Source organism: Oryzias latipes, chromosome 6, assembly GCF_053564925.1.
Source record: "Oryzias latipes strain Hd-rR chromosome 6, Olatipes_Hd-rR_3.1".
Lineage (NCBI taxonomy): Eukaryota > Metazoa > Chordata > Actinopteri > Beloniformes > Adrianichthyidae > Oryzias > Oryzias latipes.
In genome coordinates, this window is record NC_136242.1 from 4,843,921 (window position 1) to 4,867,142 (window position 23,222).

General features: G+C 41.6%; 1 protein-coding gene across 1 annotated transcript; it reads right to left on the reverse strand.

Annotated features, from left to right (window-relative positions):
- Positions 1-229: 229 nt before the first annotated feature.
- On the reverse strand, positions 230-20,442 carry anpeplb (alanyl (membrane) aminopeptidase-like b). Its single transcript, XM_023955482.2, has 20 exons — positions 19,722-20,442; positions 18,347-18,489; positions 18,136-18,269; positions 17,869-17,989; positions 15,642-15,796; positions 15,458-15,571; positions 15,219-15,362; positions 14,250-14,315; positions 14,046-14,111; positions 13,822-13,967; positions 11,231-11,310; positions 10,658-10,788; positions 10,085-10,140; positions 8,924-9,071; positions 8,719-8,807; positions 7,919-8,026; positions 4,977-5,144; positions 4,753-4,893; positions 2,759-2,822; positions 230-818 (listed from the first exon to the last, which is right to left on the reverse strand). Exons 1-20 carry the CDS (start codon positions 20,339-20,341, stop codon positions 660-662), a joined length of 2,853 nt encoding a protein of 950 aa, XP_023811250.1. The 5' UTR covers positions 20,342-20,442; the 3' UTR covers positions 230-659.
- Positions 20,443-23,222: the final 2,780 nt, after the last annotated feature.

Here is a 23,222-nt window from a genome sequence, read left to right on the forward strand (position 1 = left end):
AAAACATGATTTCCTTTTACATGAAACTAGAGGTTCTGCCTCATCAGCACACAGGTTCACCACAAACTGAATATAAATGCATCACATGAAAAACATACTTTTTTCTAGGACACTTTTATCATTATTTATCACTGAAGCCCCTGAAAGAAACGGACCAGCCTCATTCTCCAAAACACACTAATTCCTGTTTGAACCTTATGGGCTATAGAAATAAAGAATGCTTCAAACGTGTTTACAGGGATATTTTATTATTAAAAATAACAATTTCAGCATCACAAACAACAATAACAATAGTGCTTTATTTTTATCTGTGTATCATCTGCAGCAGATAAACAGGATTGGAGACCATGTCGAGTCCACAAAATCATTTGAGATCACTTTGAGAAGTTTGCAGCCAACAGTTGGGGTCATTATTCCTATTTCAGAGTTTTTCATTGGACTGGCTTCATCTGCAGAATGTGCAAATGAAAAACCACTCATCCAGCATGTGTGTTGACTGTAGTTGGGCAAACTATTTCACCTTTGGGTCATCATAATAAATACAATTCTTGTTAACTTTATTTGTTGAGTGCTGAAGTGTGATTTTCTGGTGAAGCCTGTAAAGCGGTCTAAAACACAGGACCTGAGCTGCAGTGATGGAAGTCTTTGATCATTTGAAGTTATTTGTCATCTAGATGAGCAGTTATGACTTTAAACCACTGCAGGACGCGGTCTTTGTTCTTGTTGACCCAGTTCATGTTGACCTGGGTTTGCTCGATGGCTTTGTGAACGGCTCTGACGGTGGGACCCAGATCGTACTGCTCAGCGAAGCGCTGCAGCTGTGAACACAAAGGACAAAATCAGCAGATTTTAGCAGGATGTATTTTTTAAATGTCAATCATCAAGCAACTGCAGGATCAGAACTGGAAAAATGTGAATATTTCTGCAACAGAAAGCACCACGTCCCCCTAAAAAGAAAAGCATTTACCCCTCTGCCTTAACAGCAGAGTCAGTGACCTTTGACCGTCCGACCTTTGGTCCGTCTTCTGATAACGATCTGGATGTCTTCCCTTTATTTCTTCCACTTTTTACCTCAGGGCAACTTTCTTCAAGACACACTCCAATGAAAATGGTGCTTTTGGTGTATTTAACACGTTGTCGTGGCATTTTTCTGATAATGGAGGACATATAAAAAGAAAATTATGCTCAAAATGGCATTTCTTTGTGTTTCATAGCTACGAGCTCCTTGCTCTGTTCCATTCCAATGCATCCACTTGTAGACGACTAAACCAGGGGTCAGCAACCTGCGGCTCCGGAGCCGGATGCGGCTCTTTCACCCTTGTGCTGCGGCTCTATGTGATTTTGTAAAATAACTGTCATCTTCTAAGATTTTTGTGGGAGCGGGCAGGAGGAAGAGAGCAGGGTGAGCGCGCGTGTCTGCGCTGTGAAGATGACCAGGGTCTGTTATGGGATGGAAAGTTCTTCTAAAAAGACAGCCAGCAGCGATCTCGTGGGGGGCACAGGAGCGCCAAAATAAAAAGCCTTTTTTTTTCCTAGACTAAAACCCCCCATTTCCGCGTAAAATTAATTAAATTTGCGTTTGGGCGCCCCTACTATCCTATCAACTGTTTGCTAAGATGACCGTATGTTGCGCTGTCTGTGTAGAACCCGTTATGGGGGGGTTGCACGCTGGGGAAAACAACTTGGAGCTGCAGAGGATGTGAACAGGAAGAGAGGCGGGGCTTAGAGTCACCGTTTGTGATTCCAGACCTGCAACAAACTAATAGCTGCTTCTTAATAAAAAATAGTTGTCATCCATAAATGAATTTACTTTATTGGGTTTACTGGATTTAAAGAAAAAAAAAAGAAAGTAGTCTGCCTTTGTTTTCATCATCTTACTCATCTTAACTCTGGGTGTTTGACAGACTGAAAAGTCTTTTCAAGGTTGTCAAAAAAAAAAGATCAAAGGAAACATCACGCTCAATAGTAATTAAAATAAATACTTAAAAAAATATCCTGACAGCATTTTAAATCAATACAAGTATGGGCAAATTAAATATTGCGATATATAGCCAAAACCAGTGTTGCGGCTCCCTGTGGTTCCATTTCTGTGGTAAACAGATCCAAATGGCTCTTTGAGTGGTAAAGGTTGCCGACCCCTGGACTAGACCCATGTTGTTATTCACCTTTCAGCATTTCCCTTCAGGGGTCGCCACAGCGAATCCGCTTTCACTGTTGGCAGAGATTTTTATGCCAGATGCCCTTCCCGACACAACCCTGTATTTAATGCGGGCAGTTAACCTGTATCAGAATGCTACAAGTACATATTAAAAACACCATTTTCATTGGAGTGGGTCATTAAGCGCTTGTTCTTTCAAGAAAATGAGCTATATCCTAATCCATTATCTTGATCAAACAAATGTCATGTTATGATGAAGAATTATAAGGTCATTATCGCAAGAAAACGTTCTGAAAAATCTATTAGCAGACATGACAGTTCTCGCCTTCCACAGGAAACACCCGCAGCTTCAGAAAATAAAGATACATTCAAAAAAAGAAAGCGTCAACTGTGTGAATCAAAAACAGTGGAGATGAGGACTCAAAGGTGACTGAAGGAGGATTACACATCGCCTCGTCGTGGACTAAGGCCACGCTGGAGGAAGCATCTGATAAGGTATCAGAGTAATTCAATGGATGGATATTAATTAGTCTGAAACTGGGAAGAGTCCAGCCGGAACTACAGCTGTCACCTCAGGAGGGATATGTGACGAATCTTTACCTCTTCCACTTCAAACTTTGTGGAGAACCTTCTGGTCACGGCCTCAATCAGCCACACCGGGTCACTGGAGACACATACACAGCACTCCGTTAAAACAGTTTGGAGGCATTAGTCCAAAGCAGATCTGAACAGGTTGATTCATTTTATTGCATCATCTCGATAGACTTAAAAAACAAGACTGCCCATCCAAAAGTTCATACTTTGACACCAATGGAGTCAGCTTTATGGCAACAGAATAAACAGAGGGGTTTTTATGATGGAGACTAAACGATAAGCAGTCATTAAACAACATGATCTTTGCACTTGACTGTTTATTATTTTTGGTATTTTTATGGTTTTAACCACCGAGGATGAGATAAAAAAAACGACAACAGAGCTAGAATCAAGCTGCCACATCCACCTCCTGCTTACCTTTCTATATAAACTATCATCTCTTCACCTCAACCTTATTACTTCATTTTTATTTACTCTGCAATCAATAGGGATGATTCACCTTTCCCGCAATTTGGTACAAACCTCGATTTTTGTGCCTTGGTTTGGTTTTGGTTCGATACATGATTTGTTTAAAACAAAACAACAATAAAACCTAAAAGTTTGGAACAATCCTTTTTTAAATGTTCTAATAAGGAAGTAACAATGAAGCAAACCCTTTCAGTTGGCTTGAGCCCGGCGTAATAAAACACAACACGTGTTTTCTGTCCCCATGATTTGCTTCAAAGGTGTAACACATGGTTCAGTTTTAAACCGAGAGTCCCTCAATGTCCCTAAACCTTTAATAAAGCAATGTTGACTCAAAAAAAGACTTAGCATGTCCTTATCTGTGAAGCCAAGGCTGAAGTAACTGCTTACGTCTGCGGCTCTCATCCTGAAACACAATACTGGTTCTGTTTTTGGCAATTTTGCAATTTTTCAAAGAAAAGTGACTTTTGCCTAATAAATGCATGCCCTTAATCTCATACAGTCTCAGTTTAGAATTTATGAAACTATAGCTTTATTATCATAAGATATTGTTTTTTTACTCATAATTTCATGGGTTTGTTCTCAAATAATTTTGACTTTTGCCACTTTTATTCTCTTATTTTCATTTATTGTTTCCCTTTCATAGTGGTCTGTCGGAGTTTTTAGGCAACAGGTTGTCTAAAAAGTTCTGCATTCTTACTGGTGGTGACCATGATGGAATAAAAGCTGCTGAGAAATGTAAAGTGAAACAAACTCATATTTGATCCTGCTTGTTTTTAGCTTCTGTGACTCAAATATACAAATAAATTAGATGTGAAGACCGTGTCACACAGCCTCTACATACATTTTGAGCATTATGCACATGTATGCACATATATGTGGAAAATTTAAGAAAAGTTGTGGTCCTGGATCCCGGATGATCCACGTTAAAACCACGGAAGAAGTACGAATAAACCATGCGTGATTAGTGCTCTGTTTATTTGTAATTCATTAGTGATTCTTGCGTCAATTACGTAATCTTAACATGATTTGTGATACAAAAGTTATACATTAATAATAAATGCAAGTCTGTTAAACATATGTGGAATGGTTGCAGAAAGCCACAAATGTATGCATCTCGCAAAAATCCTGGACAATTGCGTAGGATTTATGTAGTAATCTGTTTACAAACTAAACTTAAACTGCGTAATTCTCAACCGACAAAAGATTAGACAGTTAGCTCAAATTCAAATTCTCATAAAGAACCTGTCGGCTGAACCACTCTACGAACATCTGGGCATATTAACGAATGACGAGCGCAAGAAACACTTATCAATTAGGAATATCACGCATGAATCACAAAAGACCCAAATTTTGTGTGTGGAATATGCACAAAATGTACGTAATGGCTGTGTGATACTGCCTTTAGTTTTTACTCTCCTTTGGCTCAGGCTCTAGTAACCCCAAAGAACTCACAAAAAAATTGATGACCAATCTGAGGAAAACATGTTTAGAAGGTTAATGAGCAGGAGAAACTGTGGTAATCTGCAGCTCACCCTTGGCTGACATAGTCCCAGTGAGCTCTGATGAAGTTCCAGGCCAGCGCCTGTCCTGCTGGGTTTTCAGCTACGTCATTCACAACAGAGGCAACATCCGTCAGACGGATCTTGTCGGGGTTCAGACTGTACTCCAGTAATCTGTGGGATAGAAAAGGCATCAGTTTGGTTGTCATCTTGTGTGTTTGGGTTTCTTTGACGTGATGGTTACTCCGACACGGCACCTGTTGAGCAGCCAGGTCTGCCTGGTGCAGGACAGAGCATGTCTGAGCTGATCCCTCTCAGAGCTGTCAGTGGAGCTCTGAAACTTCTCCCAAGCAAAGTCCCACTCCGCCTGCCCCCCCGCAGCCATAGCCTGGCAGTAGATGGTGGAGCGCAGGTTGACGTGAATTCTGAATGATAAAAGAAGGACTGACTTTGCTCATTTCTCATCATCATGACCTTGGACAGACAGGAAGAGGATCTTCTAAATCAGGAATACTTTGTGTAAGACCACATCAAAGAAAGTGAGACTTACAAAGAGAAAATTACTGATGACAAAGAAAAAGACAAAAGCAGCACAAACGAATAATGTGAATCCAGAGGTACATTCATTCTTCTGGTTAAACTCCTTCATACTCTCAGCTCTTTCAACCACTGATATGAAAACATTCAGCTCCTTTAGAAGATTCCTGCTCGTTCAGATGCTAATTTTCATAATTTTTGAAATCCAAGGGTATTTTATGTTCGTTTATTTCAAACTTTGTCCTGAAATCCAAGAGCTTTGGTAAAATTTCAAAGTTTCAGCAACACGTCAGACCATTCCTGAGTGTATCGTGGGTTTCCACACAGCATAGTATGGAAGCGATTTTGGAGCATAATTAGAAATAAAATTCAAAACCAGAAATGCTTTCTCATTTTCAAAATGAAGCTTCCCCGGACTAGCGGGCCGGGCTTAGCTCCGTCCGAAGACAAAGGTAGTCCGAGGGAGAAGCTTCGAACTGTGGCTCCATCCGAGCCCTAGCTGATGCATCCGGCGGTCCGGCTGTGGACCGCGGGGCTTCCGAAGGAGTGGTCCCAAACTCCAAACCGCATTAGGCGGAAATGCTACTACTCTGTCTGTGTCTCTTAGCAGCCAGACACCCCCCCCCCCCCCCCCTCTGAAAATGCCAAGTGGAATTGAATAATGCGACAATGTTTGCAGGGTGGATGTGAAAATGTAAATGCAATCCCCTCTTTGCATTTTGGCTTTTACTTTGTAAATTCTGCTGATTTTAGTCTATTAACTGAATATGAGAACTTGACTGAGTGAGTGTGATGTCATCCATGGAAAATGGTTTACCTCCAGCTCAAACCAAATGAAGTCGCCATTTTTTCACAATACAAATGTCAACTTGTTGGAGCCAGACGTCGTCAGTTAGCAGTGATTTGTCCGAGTCAATCTTGGTCAATGATTGGCCACCACTCTCGCCAATCAGGAGTGAGTTTATTGGAAAGCCATAACCCTACCAGCAAGCTACACGAAACCAAAGTTTTGAACCTTTGACATGAGACCACAAACTTTTGTTGAGGCATCTGATTGGTCAATTTATAACTGGAATACCCAGTGATGAAAGTCAGGCAAGGAAAAAATCCCTGAACTTTTCTTTGAGCGATATGGCGGCGCAGAGAGAAATTTTTGAAAAATACATAGTCTTAGATGCATTCTGGTGCATTCTGGCAGCTCGTTATTCACTTCTTAATCAAGAAACTAAGACTAATTGGAGCATCATCATTTGTCATTCAAACCCCTAGTTTGACTTAACATTAAGGACTTCCTGGTCCTAAAAAAGAATTTGGATCATTGCTCAAAGTATAACAATCCTACAATCTAAGCTTTTCCTAAAATCTGCAAAAGATACAATTGCTAAAATATAGTAACATCAAAGCCCCAAATGGCAAAAAGAACACCAGTAACTATGATATTCTATGAAAATACCTCAGTTATTTATACATTATTTCTGCTTTAGAAATGACTGATGTACAACATTCACTTGCACTGTTTTCTCAAACTATAATTACATCAAAATATGGGATCTGCTTTAAACTATAATTCTATAACATAATACATCAATTCTTTAACACCAATACTAAGTAATCTGGGAAATATCAAAACAAACATACAAACTAAATTAAATATTGTAAACATTATTTTTTAAGGGAGTGCGGGTCCAAACCATCAAATACTTATAATTAATGTCAACTATACTGAACTAAATCATGGTAATTAGGAAATACAAATAAATTAGATAGAGAAATGTATTCAAAATAAAAACTGAAACTCAAAACTAAAACTGAAATTATTTCTGAATTTGGTTTTGAGATTATTTTACACAAAAAAGTATTTGACCTACACTACCTTAAAAATATTTTTGTTCCAGCCAAGACCACTTCAATTTGTTTTTTATCGTCTTCTCACAACTGAGGTCGTGACCACGCTCAATAATGACGATGCCTGCCATTATTTTAACACAAATTTGATCGCAAACTCTTCAGATTTGTTTGTGAAAGTTTAGCGTGGGTCAGCCAGTTTTGGTCTCTAGGGAAGCAAGTCACGCTGACCACGTGGTGCAGACAGAGCCAATCAGACCCGTCGACGCATCCGAAAGCAACTAAAACGTCCCGTCATTGGTCAATTAGGCCGGGAAGACGAGAGATGGCCGCGACCATAGAGGAAGCGATCCGCGGAGAAATATAGAAAATAAAGCTAAAATTCGCCGATTTCAGACCATTTTTTCATCCGGAAAGCGATTTGTCCGTAAAGATCAGGTCTTTATTTCCCGGAAAGTACGTTCGGTTTGCTCAAAAACCCGGATTTCCGGGAATTCCCGGAAGACTTTCATCACTGAATACCTTAAACTACAGAAAATAATATCATGAAAAAAATTGGGATTCTCAAGAACATGTTAAAAAAGGTATCAGATCAAGAACGGTATTTCTGACCAATAGAATGACTGAGTAACAGCTGTTTATTTCTTTATGGAAGGCTATGAAATTTTGGCTTCTCTGAACCAGCAGGTACTTCCTGTTTGGAAACGCCGGGGGGAGGAGTCACTCAGTCCATTTCTCAAAAAGAGTCAAAGTCTCAGTCACAGTTTTTGAAAGCTTCTTCAGGGACAGTTAGAAAGTGAAATACACTCGCCCTTACTTGTTGGTGCCATTGTTCATCCAATCTCCAAACTTGCTCTCAACCATTTCTAAGCATTCTGGGAGTCCGTTGGAGCAGGCCACCTTGATGGCGAGGATCTGGCTGTGCCTGGGGGGAGGGAATAAATGTTTAACACAATCTGCACCCACAGGCAAGAAGACTCGGTTTATACTTCTTGCATGAGGAAAGACTGACTTCATTGAAGATGAATGCATTTTGTATTCTGAGTTAAAAATTGACCTATTGGTTTTTTTCAAAGAGTCTGTCTGGAAATCCTAGATTCTCTTAACATTCACTGGAATCCCAGGCTGACATTTGATGGATGTCTTTCCCCTTTGACCGTTTACCACCAGCTTCAGACTTTGACAGAATCCTGATCTTCATGTTAAATGTGGTGGCCCATAAAGCAAAGATCGAATGATCTGAGGCTTGGGGTGTAGAACGACTGCTTCATTCTTTCATGAGCCGTTTGGCAGTCTGACTTCGCTCTGCTGTCTGGGCTCTCATCCAAGCTATAGCATGCTCTTCTAATGAGGAGTAATCTGTGTGAGGTTCACACCGAGCTAGAGTTCACCAGAGGCTTGACAATGGACTCAAAAAATCACCAAATTTGTTTTGGAAAACTTGAATACTGAAAGATCCTCTTTACTGTTTCAGCTGTTATTCTGATTGCTGAGGAAACCAGATAAAACATGAGTACAGGCATGCACATCTGCTGGGGCTGAGCTGTAAACCTGTGGATGATTTAGCTGCATGTGGTAGATAAGATGCTTTAACTGCCCAAATCAATCCTTCCTTACTGTAAGGAGTGAGTCTTCGGTACGTCTGAAGCGTTGGTTTCATTGGCGAAGAATTCATACAGTCCAGTGACCTGTGAGCGGAGGTACTCCTGCAGGGAGGGAGGGGGGGGGGGTTTACAGCACACTGTCAGGAATCGCCGTCCCTCTGGACTGAGCGAACTGTGGATTTGTTTCACTGCAGCAACCTGTCGCTGACGTCATTTACCTGCATAAGTCCGTACACCTGCGAGCGGTCAAACATAAGGAAGAAATACTCCATGTTCTTGACAGCTGAATCCCAGGGAATGAACTCCCTCTCATTCCGGAGGAAGAAAGTGAAATTCAGGGCCACGGTCACATCCAGTAGATTGGCCCTGATGGGTGGGTGGATGGGGGGGTTAGAGTGGTTTTCTCAAACTTCATGTTCACTCAGAGGGCAATAAATAATATGAACAACATGACAGCTGGAAAACAGAGGGGTAGAGGGGTTATGTGTGTGTCCCTGTGTGTTTTAAATATTTCTGAGTTTCCGTTTGAAATTATTTTATATTCTGTCAAGCACTTTGTGCTGCTTATGTATTAAAAGGATGTCATAAGGTTTTTATTTTTTCATTATTTAAAATTTTTCAAATGTTCCTCTTTTACATTTCATATGGCCAAAACAAAAAGATAATTTCCATTCTAAAAAGATCAAAGTGAATCTTCAGCTTTTGTGGGTTTTGTTGAACACATTGACTGTATCTGAGAGCTGGACCGAGTCAGTGTGACGTCAGTGATACAAATGTCGCCATGTTGGAGCCAGTTGACGTCAATAAGGAGTGAGTCGTCTGAGTCGGTTTGAGTCGTTGTTTCCATGACAACCACTCTCGCCAATCAGGAGTGAGCTTCTTGGAAGGCCATAACCCTATCACTTGCAAGCCAGTTACAATATACGAAATCTGTCAATCAAATGTTTAGAACATTTGACGTGAGACCACATCCTGATATTAAAACATCTGATTGGTTTAGAATATTAAAAAAAATAGAATTCTCAAGAACGTGATAAAAAATACATCAGATCAAGAATGGTTCTTCTGACCAATAGAATGACTGAGAAACAGCTGTTTATTTCTCTATAGAAGTCTATGGGGTTTTGGCGCCAGGGGGAGGGGTCACTCAGTCCAGTTAAACAGTCAATGGTTGAAACAGTCAGAAGGGTTTTTATTTCTTTTCAAATATTATTGTCATTAGCTGTTCAGCATCTGCTGCTAACATTTTTATCCCTTTGTTTTTAGTAAGAATATGCTGTATGTTTTTGCCTTATACCAATCAAAGCCCTGTCATGTCATGCGTGGAGAACAGGGGTGGAGCTTTAAGTGGAAATGGGATCGTGGGTCAGAGTCCGTACCTTGCCAGGTTGAGGGCATCGTCAATGAGCTGCCCTCTGTTTATCACTGGAATCCTCTGGAAAAAACAACAGCGAATTTCCTGTTAAAGCTGTAAAGATCCCCCCCCCCCCCCCCCCACGTGTGACTTATTAAGCTTATCTGTGATGACATTCATACTAAAATCATGTTTTATTGGAAGTAAAACACCAAGACTTTAAAAATGTGTCACTGGCACTTTGTGAACTTTCATTCAGTAGATTTTTTAAAAGTTTCATGGAGGTAAAAACTACATTTGTTTTCACTCTTTATGATAACAGTCTTTTATTTTTTTTTATATCCCTCACAGACTAGACTGTAAGGAGGTCGGACTCCAGACTCTGGAGTCTGACTGCGGTGAAGAAAGCCACATAATGAAAACTATCTATGTTTTGATATTACTTCAATCATAAAAAGTTAATAATATACTGCCATCAAATGTCAGGTCACTTAAGTTTTTTATGTGCTCTTAATCTGAAAAGCTGCCAACAGAATGAAGTGTTCTCTGGGATCAAAGAGCTATAGAACCTGACTCTGGGTTCTGGGCTAGGACTCACGTCTGGCTTATATTCCAGCTGCCATAGAAGGCGTTGCCAGTTCTCCAGGTTGTAGTTGACTCTGTAGAATCCCAGGCAGTCCACATTGGCCAGAATCCAGTCCTTTCCAGAAATGAACTCTTCCTTTTTCACTGTTCCAGAGGGAAAATGGGTAAAGCGTGAATGTTGTGAATCCATAGTTGTTAAACCTCTCTGTGCTTGTTTGACACATCTGTGTAGGTTTTCCCTAAGATTTCATTTTTTCAAAATTAATTCAGAATCTTTGTATTGTCTTCGGCATTGACCCCTCCGCTGGGGGAGCAGTGAGCTGCAGTCACAGCTGGCTCACGAACATTTTGGAGATTTAACTCCCCTTAATTCTGAGTGTCAAGCAGGCAGGCATTGGGTTACAAATTTAAAGTCTTAAATATAACTCCCTGTTTCAGAGCAGACACTCCACCACTGGGCCACTGAGCTGGGACTCTACTGTAGGGACTAAAAAAAAGGCTTCTAGATCGAATACTGTGCGGTTTTGTGCTCTTAAAACTTTAAAGTGGAACGAGGAGTTTCAGGGAACAGTGGTCTGCATGGTACCTGGTCCTGGGACAGCCAGCCAGAGAAAAGCAGTTTCAAGGCTACCCTTCATGAACCAGATGGGGATGTACCACCAATGGCTGAAAGAGACAGAGTGGAATCATGTCACAAAGGCGGTTTTCATCAAAGACTCTGAGAAGCTCCACATGGATCAGGTCAGGGAAGCAGCAGAAGGTCTGAGCAGTGGGGTAGGGGAGCCTTGAACATGAAAAAAGTTACACACACAAACATTGCCGGAGCGCCTAAATCAGCGATTAAGAACAGACATCTTTCAGACTCAACCCATAAGAACCCAAAGGCAAATCATGTGGGACATACTACAGACCAAGAGGACCACAGAAAACATCTCTGATGTTCTTCTGTTACACGGATGCCACCATGGGTTCTTCTGAGCAACATGAGTCACGTGTTGAAAAGTCAGACTCTAAATACATTTTCACAACAAACTGCAGCAAACAGAACTTTTGTCTTCCTGAGGATGCTCCAGTATTTTCATGTTTGTCTCTTTCCAATCCTCTCAGACCTTAGAAAGTTTTGCTCTTTACTGAATCTTTTTGCTTAACCCTTGTGCTATCTTAGATGACCCCACCCTTACATTGACGTGTTCTCCCTACCATGACAAAGGTGGATAAAGGTGGAAAGATTTCATGTAATCCATGGACACCAGTGAAGATCACAAATCATTGAAGAAAAAAGGTTCAGAGCACTGTCTAGTGGGTCTAGATCAGTGTTTTTCAACCAGTGTGCCGCGGCACACTAGTGTGCCGTGGGAGATGGTCAAGTGTGCCGTGAGAAATTGTCCTCATTAACTGATCTAAAAACATTTCCCATCTCCAGGAGTGTTCATCCAAACAGTCATCCAGTGTTCATCCAAACAGGCCCTGATAAAACAATGAGTAGTAAGGAATATAAAAGATGTAAAATACATTTTCTTTGCGTTTATTTTATTTTATTAAAGACATTTTGATAAGAATGACGGTACAGTACCGCGATTCAGCTGCACCTTCGGCTGTATTTTGGAAAAGTCCCGTCCCTTTAACTGTCTCCACCAATCATTCTTGGGGAGCTTAATCACATGTCATCGGTCTGACCAATCAGAAGTGCTTAAAGTCTTCACTTCCTTGTCCCGATTTAGCTCGTAAAGTCGCTCAGTTCTAACAAAAATACCAGCTAAAGCTCGTCTTTAGCGGTGTAGCTTTGCACAGAATCCGGTATCAGACCGTGGAACAAGTGAACTAAACAATGAAGCTCCGAAAACCGATCTCCAGCCGTTTTATGCACTACATCTCCCATGATGCATTGGGTCATGAGATTGACAGCGCACGAGGAGATCTGTTGTTAAACGTCTTGAAACAACGAACACACATCAATCTGTTTTTAAATCTTCTAACTTAACTTTTATTGCATTTTTTAGAAAAAAAAAAACAGCTGCAGTTTCCAGCTTTTTCTGACACAATTATCTCAAAAATGCATGTGAGATTGTGGAGGGACTGTAGATCAATACAGACTAGGAGTTTCTCTTTTTTTTTTTTTTTTTTGGATGCTGGTGTGCCGCGGGATTTTTTTTAAGGTTAAAGTGTGCCGTGGCTCAGAAAAGGTTGAAAAACACTGGTCTAGATGACCCAACTCCCAATGTTAAAGTGCCTAGGATAGCACAAGGGTTAAGCCTAAGTCAAATGCACCCATACGGGGTTGACTTGTCTGTGGAAGGTCATAGAGATGAGCCGCAGGCGAGTATTGCAGATCCCTTTGAGGCTTATGTGATGACACCTTAAGGGACGTCATTAAAATGGAATGTACCATTGATGTGCATATGTGTATTGTGAAGAATTTGTGAGGATATGTAAGTTAGATGCCCTTATGACACACAGGTGATGCTGCCCACCCCACACTCTAGTTGATAGTAAGGTGTGAGTACTGGCTCTGCAAGAGCTGCACGCACAGGGTGGGCAGGTGATGTGTAAGTGCCCGTTGGATGTCCGTAGATTGTCCACACAAACTACATTTTCTCATTTCTAACAGTCAGGCTGAGAGCACAGAGAGCACGCTTGAACGGCACAAGCAGGCTCCCTGGCCAGAGCGCAGCATTCAGGTTAAAAAATTCATAGGATGTGCCTGCGTCTCACCTACTTCCCTTTTACTTACCCTTAAGTGTTGTCTAAGTCTTCACTCCGCAGCATGCACATAGAAAAATGTGCATGAATAGTTTTGTTCTACAGGTTCATCAAGCTGTCTACAATCGTAAAATTTTGTGCGCGTCACCTGCATGCCCTGTACAGGTTTGCCCATTTTTCAGCCGCAGACAGCCTGATATGATGTGATTAAGGCCTTACCCATAATTGATTTATGCTAAAAACTCTTCCATGGAATCTGTTGGTCACTTTTTAGACTGACATTCTGAGGTGTGGACAACCTGACTTTAGTGGAACTGATTCGGGACGTTACAATCACAATCGTTGCAGTTCCAGGCTTTTAAGACAAGCATGTTTGTCAACCACTGCTTCATAAATGAACTAACTGAACTGAATTTTAGTTCAGAACCTTCATTGGACCTTCAAATGTGTGAAGAGGATCTTTGACTGTGTACGTACCTGGATGTGATGGAGCCGTTGAACAGGAACTGTTTCTGGAAGATTTCTCCATTGGTGGTGTTGATGTTGATGACGGGGTAGCCCTGCTTTTCTGTCCAGGTCTTCATCACTTTGGAAACAGTGAAAGTGTTCTTGACAAGTCGAGCCTGCAGACATGGCACAGCTACGTCACCCTGAAGTCAGCAGATAAACAGCACGTCTGTGTGCAGACGGAGGGGCCTTACGCTTTCGATGTGCTGCCAAAGATCCGTAGTCTCTGTCGTGGCTCCTCTGAAGGCTTTGAGGTACGTCTGCAAACAGCGAGGACAAACTCAGCTTCTCGCACACAAAGAGCGCACATTGAATCACTGAAATTCTCTCTGAGAAACAAGATGACACATTTCTGACTGGGTCAGATTTCATCTGCAACAGCCGAATCAGGCTCTTACTTTGACCCCCTGGTTGAAGGCGGTTTCTCCCACAAAGTCTGCCAGCATTCTCAGCAACATGGCCCCCTGCAGAGAAAACACAGATGCCGACAATTCCACATCAGAAACACAAGTTTCATGGGTGTCCCCTCATCACACGCTTCAAATCAACTTGATGGAAATTAGCTCTTAGAGCTATAGTCTGGTACAAAGTATGTTTTCTTCGATTAAGGCTCCTGTACATGGTTCCTGTCAAATAAAAAAAAATAAAATAAAATTAAAAATTAAAAAACCCTGCGACAGATTGGCGACCTGTCCAGGATGTCCCCTGCCTTCGCCCATAAGTGGCCGGGATAGGCTCCAGCAGCCCGTGGCCCCGAAAGGGACGAACGAAAGAAGATAAATGAATGAATTAAAAACTTTCAGGGCTGTTGCTAACGATGAGTTCAGAGAAAAGTCCCAGTGCTATCCCATAAACACCAACCACAGTGTTGAGGGGCATCAAAGGACAGCAGAACATAAATCTCTCTGCAGTCTTTGGAGGTCCACAAGACAACTCTGAGGTTTGTGTGAAACAACACTTCATCCAGACGTACCTCCAAAGAAAACCTTATCACAAAAAGCAGGCTTTTTTCCAGATTCTTTTTCTTTACTGTTTTATTTAACTGAGGTTTTTATTTTCCTCACTTTTTGTTATGAATTTTCCTTTTTGAAACCGTTTCTTGATTCTCAGTTCTGATGACTACTTCTAGACTTTCTTGTAAGCAGCCTCCAGCTTGTTCTCTTAGATTTGAAACTGCAGTAGAAACATGGTGTTTCTGTTGTAAACTACTGTGTCATCTGCACTTTTGTATTAGGTGTGCCCCCATTCCCTTAAATGGTGTATACTTATATAGCGCGTTTCTACCTTCTTCAAAGGCCCAAAGTGCTTTACAGACACATTCTACCACGGCACCACGGCCACCCCCTTAATGAGCATCAGTACTCTACCTTGCTGTAGCTGACGGTGTCAAACATCTCCTTGATCTCAGAAGGCGTCTGAACATCATCTGGAAGAACAGCGAGGGGCCGCGACGTGATCAGTGCATCCTCCTTTAACGCCTCGTGGAGGTCCCTCATGATTAAGATGTCTTTCTGAGGAGAACACGAGGAAACACCACAAATCACACTAAATGAAACAGAACAATGGTTTGGTTCTAAAACACACAAGACACCAAACCTGAACCCACTATTTTAAAGTCAGGCTCCACGTGGTCCACTGCAAAATAGGATGAGTATGTGGCAAAGCCCTCATTCAGCCAAACATCATTCCACCAGCTCATGGTCACCAGATTTCCAAACCACTGTTAAAAAAAAACACAGAGTCACACAAGGACGGAGGCTGTGGACTCAAAACATCTGTTCCTGTCTTACATGGTGAGCCAGCTCATGTGCGATGACAGTGGCCACCTTCTCCTTGTGTAACAGCGAGGACACGCCCTCCTGGTACAGCACAGACGCCTCCTGGTAAGTGATGAGCCCCCAGTTCTCCATGCCAGTTGTAACGAGGTCCGGCAGAGCAATTTGATCTGAAGGGATGAGCACAGACACAGATGAGCAAAAATATTCTGATGATCTACACAGGGGGCGCTGTCAGTCAGCCCCTACCAGTGACCACAGGGTAACAGTGGGACGGAACTAGTGATAAATGAAGGAGAGGAGGAGGATGTGGGCAGAGATGAAGGATATTCATCCTCAGGCATGATTTGAGGGGAGGGGCTTTGGGTGTAGGCCATTGACTGTATATGAGAACTGGACTGAGTGACTCCTCCCCCCGCCGTTCCAAACAGGAAGTACCAGCTGTCTCCAAGAAGCCAAAATCCCATAGACTTCTATAGAGAAATAAACAGCCGTTACTCAGTCAATCTATTGGTCACAATAACCATTCTTGATCTGATACTTAAGAGATAATGCCCCAAGACGAGCCCATTATCAGAATTAATGGATGACCCAGAGGTCTGTACTGTCTGACGCTTATACCACTTACAAAAGAAATAAATGTTAAATCATTTATCAATACTTGCAAATATTTTTACATTAAAATAGTTTTTCACAAGAAGTGGAATATGTGATACGCAGTGCGATGTGAGGTCATGGTAACAGCTACCAGCACTGACCTTGCTCTGCTGCAGCTGGTGTATGAGAACCAACCAGAATAGGGAAGTGGTAGACAACTAATTGTCATGTTAAGTGATCCAATGCATCATTTCGGAGGGAAACTTCACCTCTTTAGCCACATTCACATCCACATTCAAAATTGATGGAATATTAAATATTTTCATAAGTGACCATGGCATAAGCAGGACAATGCCTTTGAGGTGTGCATTATCAGGACATAATGGACGACGCAGAAGCCTGAACCATCTGCATACCTTGTCTGGCATTAGGCTTAAATCTTTTTCATGATATTTTTTGTAATTCCAGTTATTTAAGCCATAAACTGTAACATCAAATGCTTCAATAAAAGTATGTGTCTTGCTGAATATTCAAAATGTTCTCAAGCCCCCCGGTTGAAATGTGGACTTCCAACAAGCTCACTCCTAATTGGTTGCCATAGAAACGTCGGCGTCCATTTCGCACAAAGTGACTGACTTGACTTAATTTTGTTGGAACAGAAGGTAAACCATTTTCCATGGATAACATCACCCTCAGCTGGTCCAGTTCTCATATAACCTCAATGGTGGGGGGCAGACCTCATGTTTGCGGATGATGGTGGGTTTATCATCCCGGAAAAGAATGTAGAATTGCAGGAGCAAAAACCAAATCTCACTGGATTCCTCTCACTCTTTTCTAGTTTTTGCAGCGAGTCAGAGACTCAAAGGAAGTTCAAAACCTGCTGACCAGTGTCTTAGAGTGAAAACAGCCAAGCAGCTCAGGTAACAGTTCTGGTCCAAGGCCAGGTCTAGCTTCACTACCAGCTCATGAATTTGCTAAATCTGTGTTACAAACTGACATCCCCATCAGTGAAATATCATTAAACAAGTCATAGATAGGCAACAGGGGCAAACTCAGGATCCAACCAACATATCCATACTTATCAACAACCCATACAAAATGTAAACTCTGTTTATGGGGGTGGTCTTTTTCTAACTTTTTAAATCAGACATATGCCCTTTAAGGATATTAGAAAATATTTCCAGCAGGAGTTTCTAAAATAATCTTCTTTTGTTCAAAAAACTGGACAACCAAACTATTGTGGTGACCTGGGGGTTTGCCCCACCTTCAGCTCCTAAGGCTCATGGCAAGTGGGGAATCTTGGATGTAAAGTTCCTCACCATGAGTGAGGAGGTTTTGAGCAGAAGTTTGTCTGTTTTTGTGTTTAAATCAATGGGCATTGATGCTGGAAAGGAGATTATGTTTCTCTGCCTCCTTCTTCCTCCTTGAGACTGTCTAGGGTCGTATGGTGCACAGACAGTTCTATAATGCAGCCAGTTAAATAGCAGCTCAGCTCTCGTTTCCCCACTACAGTGATGTACCAGCTGGGTCGTTACACTATTTTTGACTTCTAAGGTGACAGATTTTTACCGCTGTAACCCTGAGATATGGAGAATCCATAGGAAAACCCCTAAAAAACTGACAAACAGATCTGACAAAATCTCACCAATCTTGAGTGGTTGATAATTAATTTCAAAGCGGTCTTCGTAAAACAGCAAGATCGTTCTGGTGATGTTGGCGGCGTAGATGGCATGTCCCGCCTCCTTGGCCTCAGGGCGAGTGTAAGTCTGAAACCCAAAGCAAAGCCCTATTATCTGAAACCGTACCAGGCCGGACCTGTTTAAACACTCACTAACAGATTAAGTCATGAAAGATACTGTTTTGACACAGTTTCAGGAATAGCTGCACAGCACATCTTTTGGAGTGAACTTACTTTGATGCTCACGCGGCCTTTTGGTGAATCTGTGGCTTTGAACTCGGACACAGTGAAGCCGAACAGGTAGGTGGACATTTTCTCCGTTGACACAAAGCGAGTCTGTTTCCATTCCTCGCTCATTATGTCGGAGCCTAGATGAGAGCATAGTGGAGATGATCAGTAGTCATTGGAAGGCACGGTGACAGGAGAATAATTGCGTGTTTTTTACCCTCCATTTCTGCATTCCCTTGAGCGAAAGTCCCAACTCTGTGAAAGAGCGTAAGCTTGAATACAGCCTTCATCTGCGGCTCATCGAAGCAGGGGAACAGCGTCCTGGCTTGTGTCGGCTTCAGGTGTGTGGCAGCAGCGTATCTGCAGAGGTTGTGTGGGGGAACATCACAATATGCTTGACGAAACTCACAGGAAGTTCTGCACCCTGATTTATTCATCAAAAACATTGTTTCTGTTTTCCTGGAGTCATTTTTAGGAAGCACACATCTAGGAGGACTTTTAGGTTTTCTGCCTTTATCTCTGTCCTTCTTCTCTTTATTTAATCTTCTTTCAGTGTAAAACTTTCAAAACATTTCTTTCTCTGACAACTTGTCTGGACCTTTATGTCAGACCTATCTAGGAACAAATAAAACATTAAGAAAGACGCTTTCTCTCATTTGTCTAACAGATATGATATTTCTGATTAATCATGCAAAGCTTTGGTAGTTTAAATAAGCAAACTGTTACATTCAGCCTAAAGACCCACTCTGAAGAGAACTGTGTTTTTGGTATAGTTAACATATTCTTTTTCTGATGATGGAGGAGATATCTAAAGAAATTAGGATTAAAACTGCATTTCTGAGTATTTCTTTATTCAAATGGGAAAAAAAGATTTTTGAAAAAGATCGTATTTGTGATGTAGAAAATAGATTGCACGGGCCTTAAGCCTACTGCTCTACTCAATTCTGATGCATCCACTGTCAGACAAATGGATCCATGAACGTCTTTGTTTTCCTTGTCTGAGCTGGATTCTGGATCTAAACTGTACGGCTGGATAGCTCCAGTATAGCTCACTATTTTTGTTGCACTGGTAATATTAGGTAGGGGGTATGAAGGGCTGTAAGCTAGTGGAAGAGAGTGTAAACAGATAGATGACAGAAATTAGGGGAAATTAGGGGCTTTTACTCCTTCAACAGACCCACCCACAACTCAGGGGTATTTGTCTACTGAACTACTGCTGGTCTGCAGAAACTATGTCCTACAAAACAACACAGGTTTTTTTATTTCGGCTAAAAATGGTATCGTCATTATTATTACAAGACCACTGAAAACACTAGATCAAAATATGATCAGAGTTGGACTTTAATCAACATTTTCAAGCCTTGGAGGGTTTTTTTTGCCTTCAGGAAAGAAACGTTCTCCCAAACAAAGAAAAATATGACTCCGTTTTATGAAATGACAGCAATCTTTAAATTCTTTTGTGTTTTTGGATTCATTTTGATGCCATTGCTTTAGCGAGTGTAAGACTTTATATCAACGGGCAATAAGATAAGAGCACACAGTTTCTGAGTGAAGGTTTTAGGGATTTCCCTGGCGGAGCTTTCTTCACTCACCTCAGCGTGTCGGAGTATTCCTCAAAGTCTCTAGAGGGGTAGGCTTCAGTATACGTGCTGACAAAGAGAGATTCCAAATATGTGGACATCTGTCCCTTGAAGGACAGAAAAAGGCTGTAGTTCATCTTTGCTTGCAGTTTTTCCTCCAGCTGTATCACCAAAAACTCACTTTGGTTTTGGTACTGTGTCATGGATTTAATCTTTATGCCGATGTTGTATTCTTTGTTAAGGAGGCGGGAGGGGTGGTGGGACACATCCAGGTCCTTGCAGTGCAGGTAAATGAGGTCAGTACTCTGGACAGTGTGGAAGTGGATGGTGACATTCCCGGTAAAGAGTGTGCTCTGGTTGGGACTGGTGACGTTGACCTCCTCAATGATCCTGCTGTAGAAGTCAGTGTGAAGGCTGATCTCGTAGAGTTCGGGTACCAGGGTCTTCGGCAGCCTCATGATGGGTGGCGGGGTCGGGGAGGGGGTTGTTGTGTCCGGTAAAGCCGTAGCGTTGATGCCGTTCATTTGAATCTTGAACAGGGTCACCATAGCGACCATGCCGCCGATGGCAGAGACCGTCAAGACCACAAAGGCAACAGCCAAACCTTTGGACAAAGAAGAGCGTTTGGCCATTTTGTGGCCCTTCCTGGTGTCAGCCGGGACGTTCCTGTGGTGAAGACTGATCCACACTGATCTGTAAAGAATCCACTGGTCTTTTCCCCATAAACAGGAACGGCCCAGCAATTAAAAGGCGGCACTTGGTTTACCCATTAACCTGGCAATGCAAAAGGAGCAAAGGACTAAAGAGGGTGGAGTTCACCTGAGATAAGCACTCTGAGGCATCAGGATGTTTTATTGTGTCAGCTCACGTAACACCCTCTGTAAAAGATAATCTCACAAAAACTGACTACCCGGTTTCAAGCTTCATCTAAGCTTTAGTAGAGAAACAGCCAACAGGACAGAAGACTTAAACACTCCTTAACAGTGTAAACTGAAGAGGCTGAAGGGAGTAATATTCAAATACAGTTAGAAACCTGGGCGTTATTTTCAACTCTAAGCTAACTTTTAACCCTCATATTCAGCAGGTGACTAAAACTGGTTTTTGTCATCTTAGAAATCTAGATAGGGTCCTCCCACTTCTCTTTCTTGCTAATGTGGAGATGCTGATGCATGCTTTTATCATTGGTAGAATTGTTTATTGTAACGCCCTGGTCTTCCAAAAACTAACATTAAGAACCTTCAGCTTCTCCAGAATTCTGCTGTGCGAGTTTTCACCAAGACCGGGAGGCGGGATCATATCACTCCAATTTTGAAAATCCCTGCATTGGCTTCCCATATGCTTTAGGGTTGATTTCAAGATGCTATTGTAATATTCCTTATTTTAATGTATTATTGTTTATTTGCTTATTGCGTTTATCAATGTGTTTACTTTTAATGAGTTTTTTTATTTTTTATTATTGAATTTTATTTCCAGTGCTTCCTCATTTGGCTCCTCCCCCTCTGGGTCAGCTGCTGTTGAGCTGCTGCAGTTCTAGGCGGTACGGCAGAGTTTTAGGGCCAGTTCACAAACAAACCTTTTTTTTTTAGACGTGGAGCGCTTTTTCTGGACAGGTTTCAAAAACAAAGAGATTCTGAAACTTTTGGCAGCTCAAAACCAAATTATTATTAGTGTAGCCGGCTTTCAAGGGGTTCAGTGTCAGTAATGCAGAGTTTCATGTAAAAAAAAAAAAAAGAATTCAGAGACAGGTTTAGGTGTACAGGACCGCTACTTAATTCTTCCTGTGGCATATTGACTAGTCATTGTTCATAACTCCAAAGTCAGATTACAGTAACATATATATTGTGAATGTTGCTTTGCTCTGATTTTAAGTATACACATGCACCTCATTCCTACGAGAATTTTGTATTGTGAAAATGGAAGAATAAAGAGTAAACCAGGCCTTCACGTCTCGTCATTCAAGACACCACAACTATCGCCATGTTGTTATGTTTCCAGAGGGACAGGGAGACACTCGGTCTCTGTGCTAGTGAGTACAATGTCCCAATTTGGACGAATCAAGGATTTAAAGCCAGACGATGAGCCATGGTTGGCATATGTGGAATGGATTGAACAATTTTTGAATCTAACGATGTAGCAGAAGAGAAACAAATTACCATGCTAACTGTATTGGGTGCATCCACCTACGGACCTCTGGTGCAATCTGATGCAGCCCAGTTAACCCAAGGAAAAGACGTTTGATGAGATTTTGACAATATTAAAGGAGCATTTAGAGCCTAAACCAACATTGGTTGCAGAAAAATTATTAATCGATGTAATCAGAAGCACGACCAGCCGGTGAAACGGGTTGCGGCCTGTTGTGACTTTGGTGTCAACCAGGACTTCTCACTGCGGGATCGTTTCGTGAGTGGGAAAAAAAAAATGACGCATGTCAGCGAAGATGACTCTCAGAAAATGATCTCACTTTTCCCAAAGCTTTTGAGATTACCATAAATATGGAAACAGCGAACAGAGAGGCTCATCAGTTGCGAGTGGTTGGAAATGAGAGAACAGTCAGTGTCCATAAGATGGAGCCAAAAGAAAAGAAACTGTTTCAAGTGCAACTGAAAAAAACACCCGGTAAATGAGTGCTATTTCAAGGAAGCCAAATGCCATAACTGCTGAAAAACAGGACATATAAAGAAGGCATGTTGCTCTAAAACTCAAACTGGGTGCAGAGATAAACAGAACAACAAAGAAAAAGAACTACACCACACTAAACATGTGGAAGTGGAAGATGATGCTCAACTAGGACTGTGTAGCATTTTGACTGTAACAAATGATGGCATCGATTTGTGTAAGGAGACATTTATTGTTGCTACTGTAACACAGAGATAGAGATAGAATTAGATAAAGAAGGCGCCAGGAGCGTCAAGTTCAGTACAAAGAGAAATGTTCACATTTTCCACTGCAGCCTGTTACCATTAGACTAAAAGCTTACAATGGAGGTAATATTCCTGTTTTAGGCCAGATTACAGTACCGGTGAGCTACTGACATGAGACCAGAGAGTTCTCCCTGCTAGTGGTGAAAGGGTGTGGCTCAACATTGTGTGGTAAAGATTGGTTAAAGGAATTTAGTTTGAACTGGCAGCAGATTAAATCACTATATTCAACCACATATTCAACCACATGTGAATCACTACTAGCCGCGGTTACATTTGCAAAATATCTTGATCGGATCTAAGATCGCATTAGAATTCAACCATGTTCATGGGCCCAGAAAAACATTTTCCGATTATAACAAATGTCTACGTGGGCCACACTTTCGGTCGGAATAAATCATTTGCACATGACCACTTCTCATTAAAATACTGGAAGAGGAAATAAGTCTCGCTGTAAACAAGCTGAGCTGCCACATACATGGATATGTGGCAGCTCCGTAATATAAGAGATGATCTTTTTTTTTTTTTTTTAATTTATTTTAAGAAATTTTATAAAACAAACTTAAACACATGAACCTTCACAGTAACCCTCCCA

What these genes read in the sequence shown, in the direction of transcription:
- anpeplb (XM_023955482.2), bottom strand. Translation starts at nt 20,341, where the DNA reads ATGGCCAAACGCTCTTCTTTGTCCAAAGGTTTGGCTGTTGCCTTTGTG. An exon ending in AAGGCCGCGTGAGCATCAAA is followed by an intron (nt 17,990 to 18,135) that starts GTAAGTTCACTC and finishes TTTGGGTTTCAG; the next exon opens with ACTTACACTCGCCCTGAGGC. An exon ending in CAGACCTGGCTGCTCAACAG is followed by an intron (nt 4,894 to 4,976) that starts GTGCCGTGTCGG and finishes TCTATCCCACAG; the next exon opens with ATTACTGGAGTACAGTCTGA.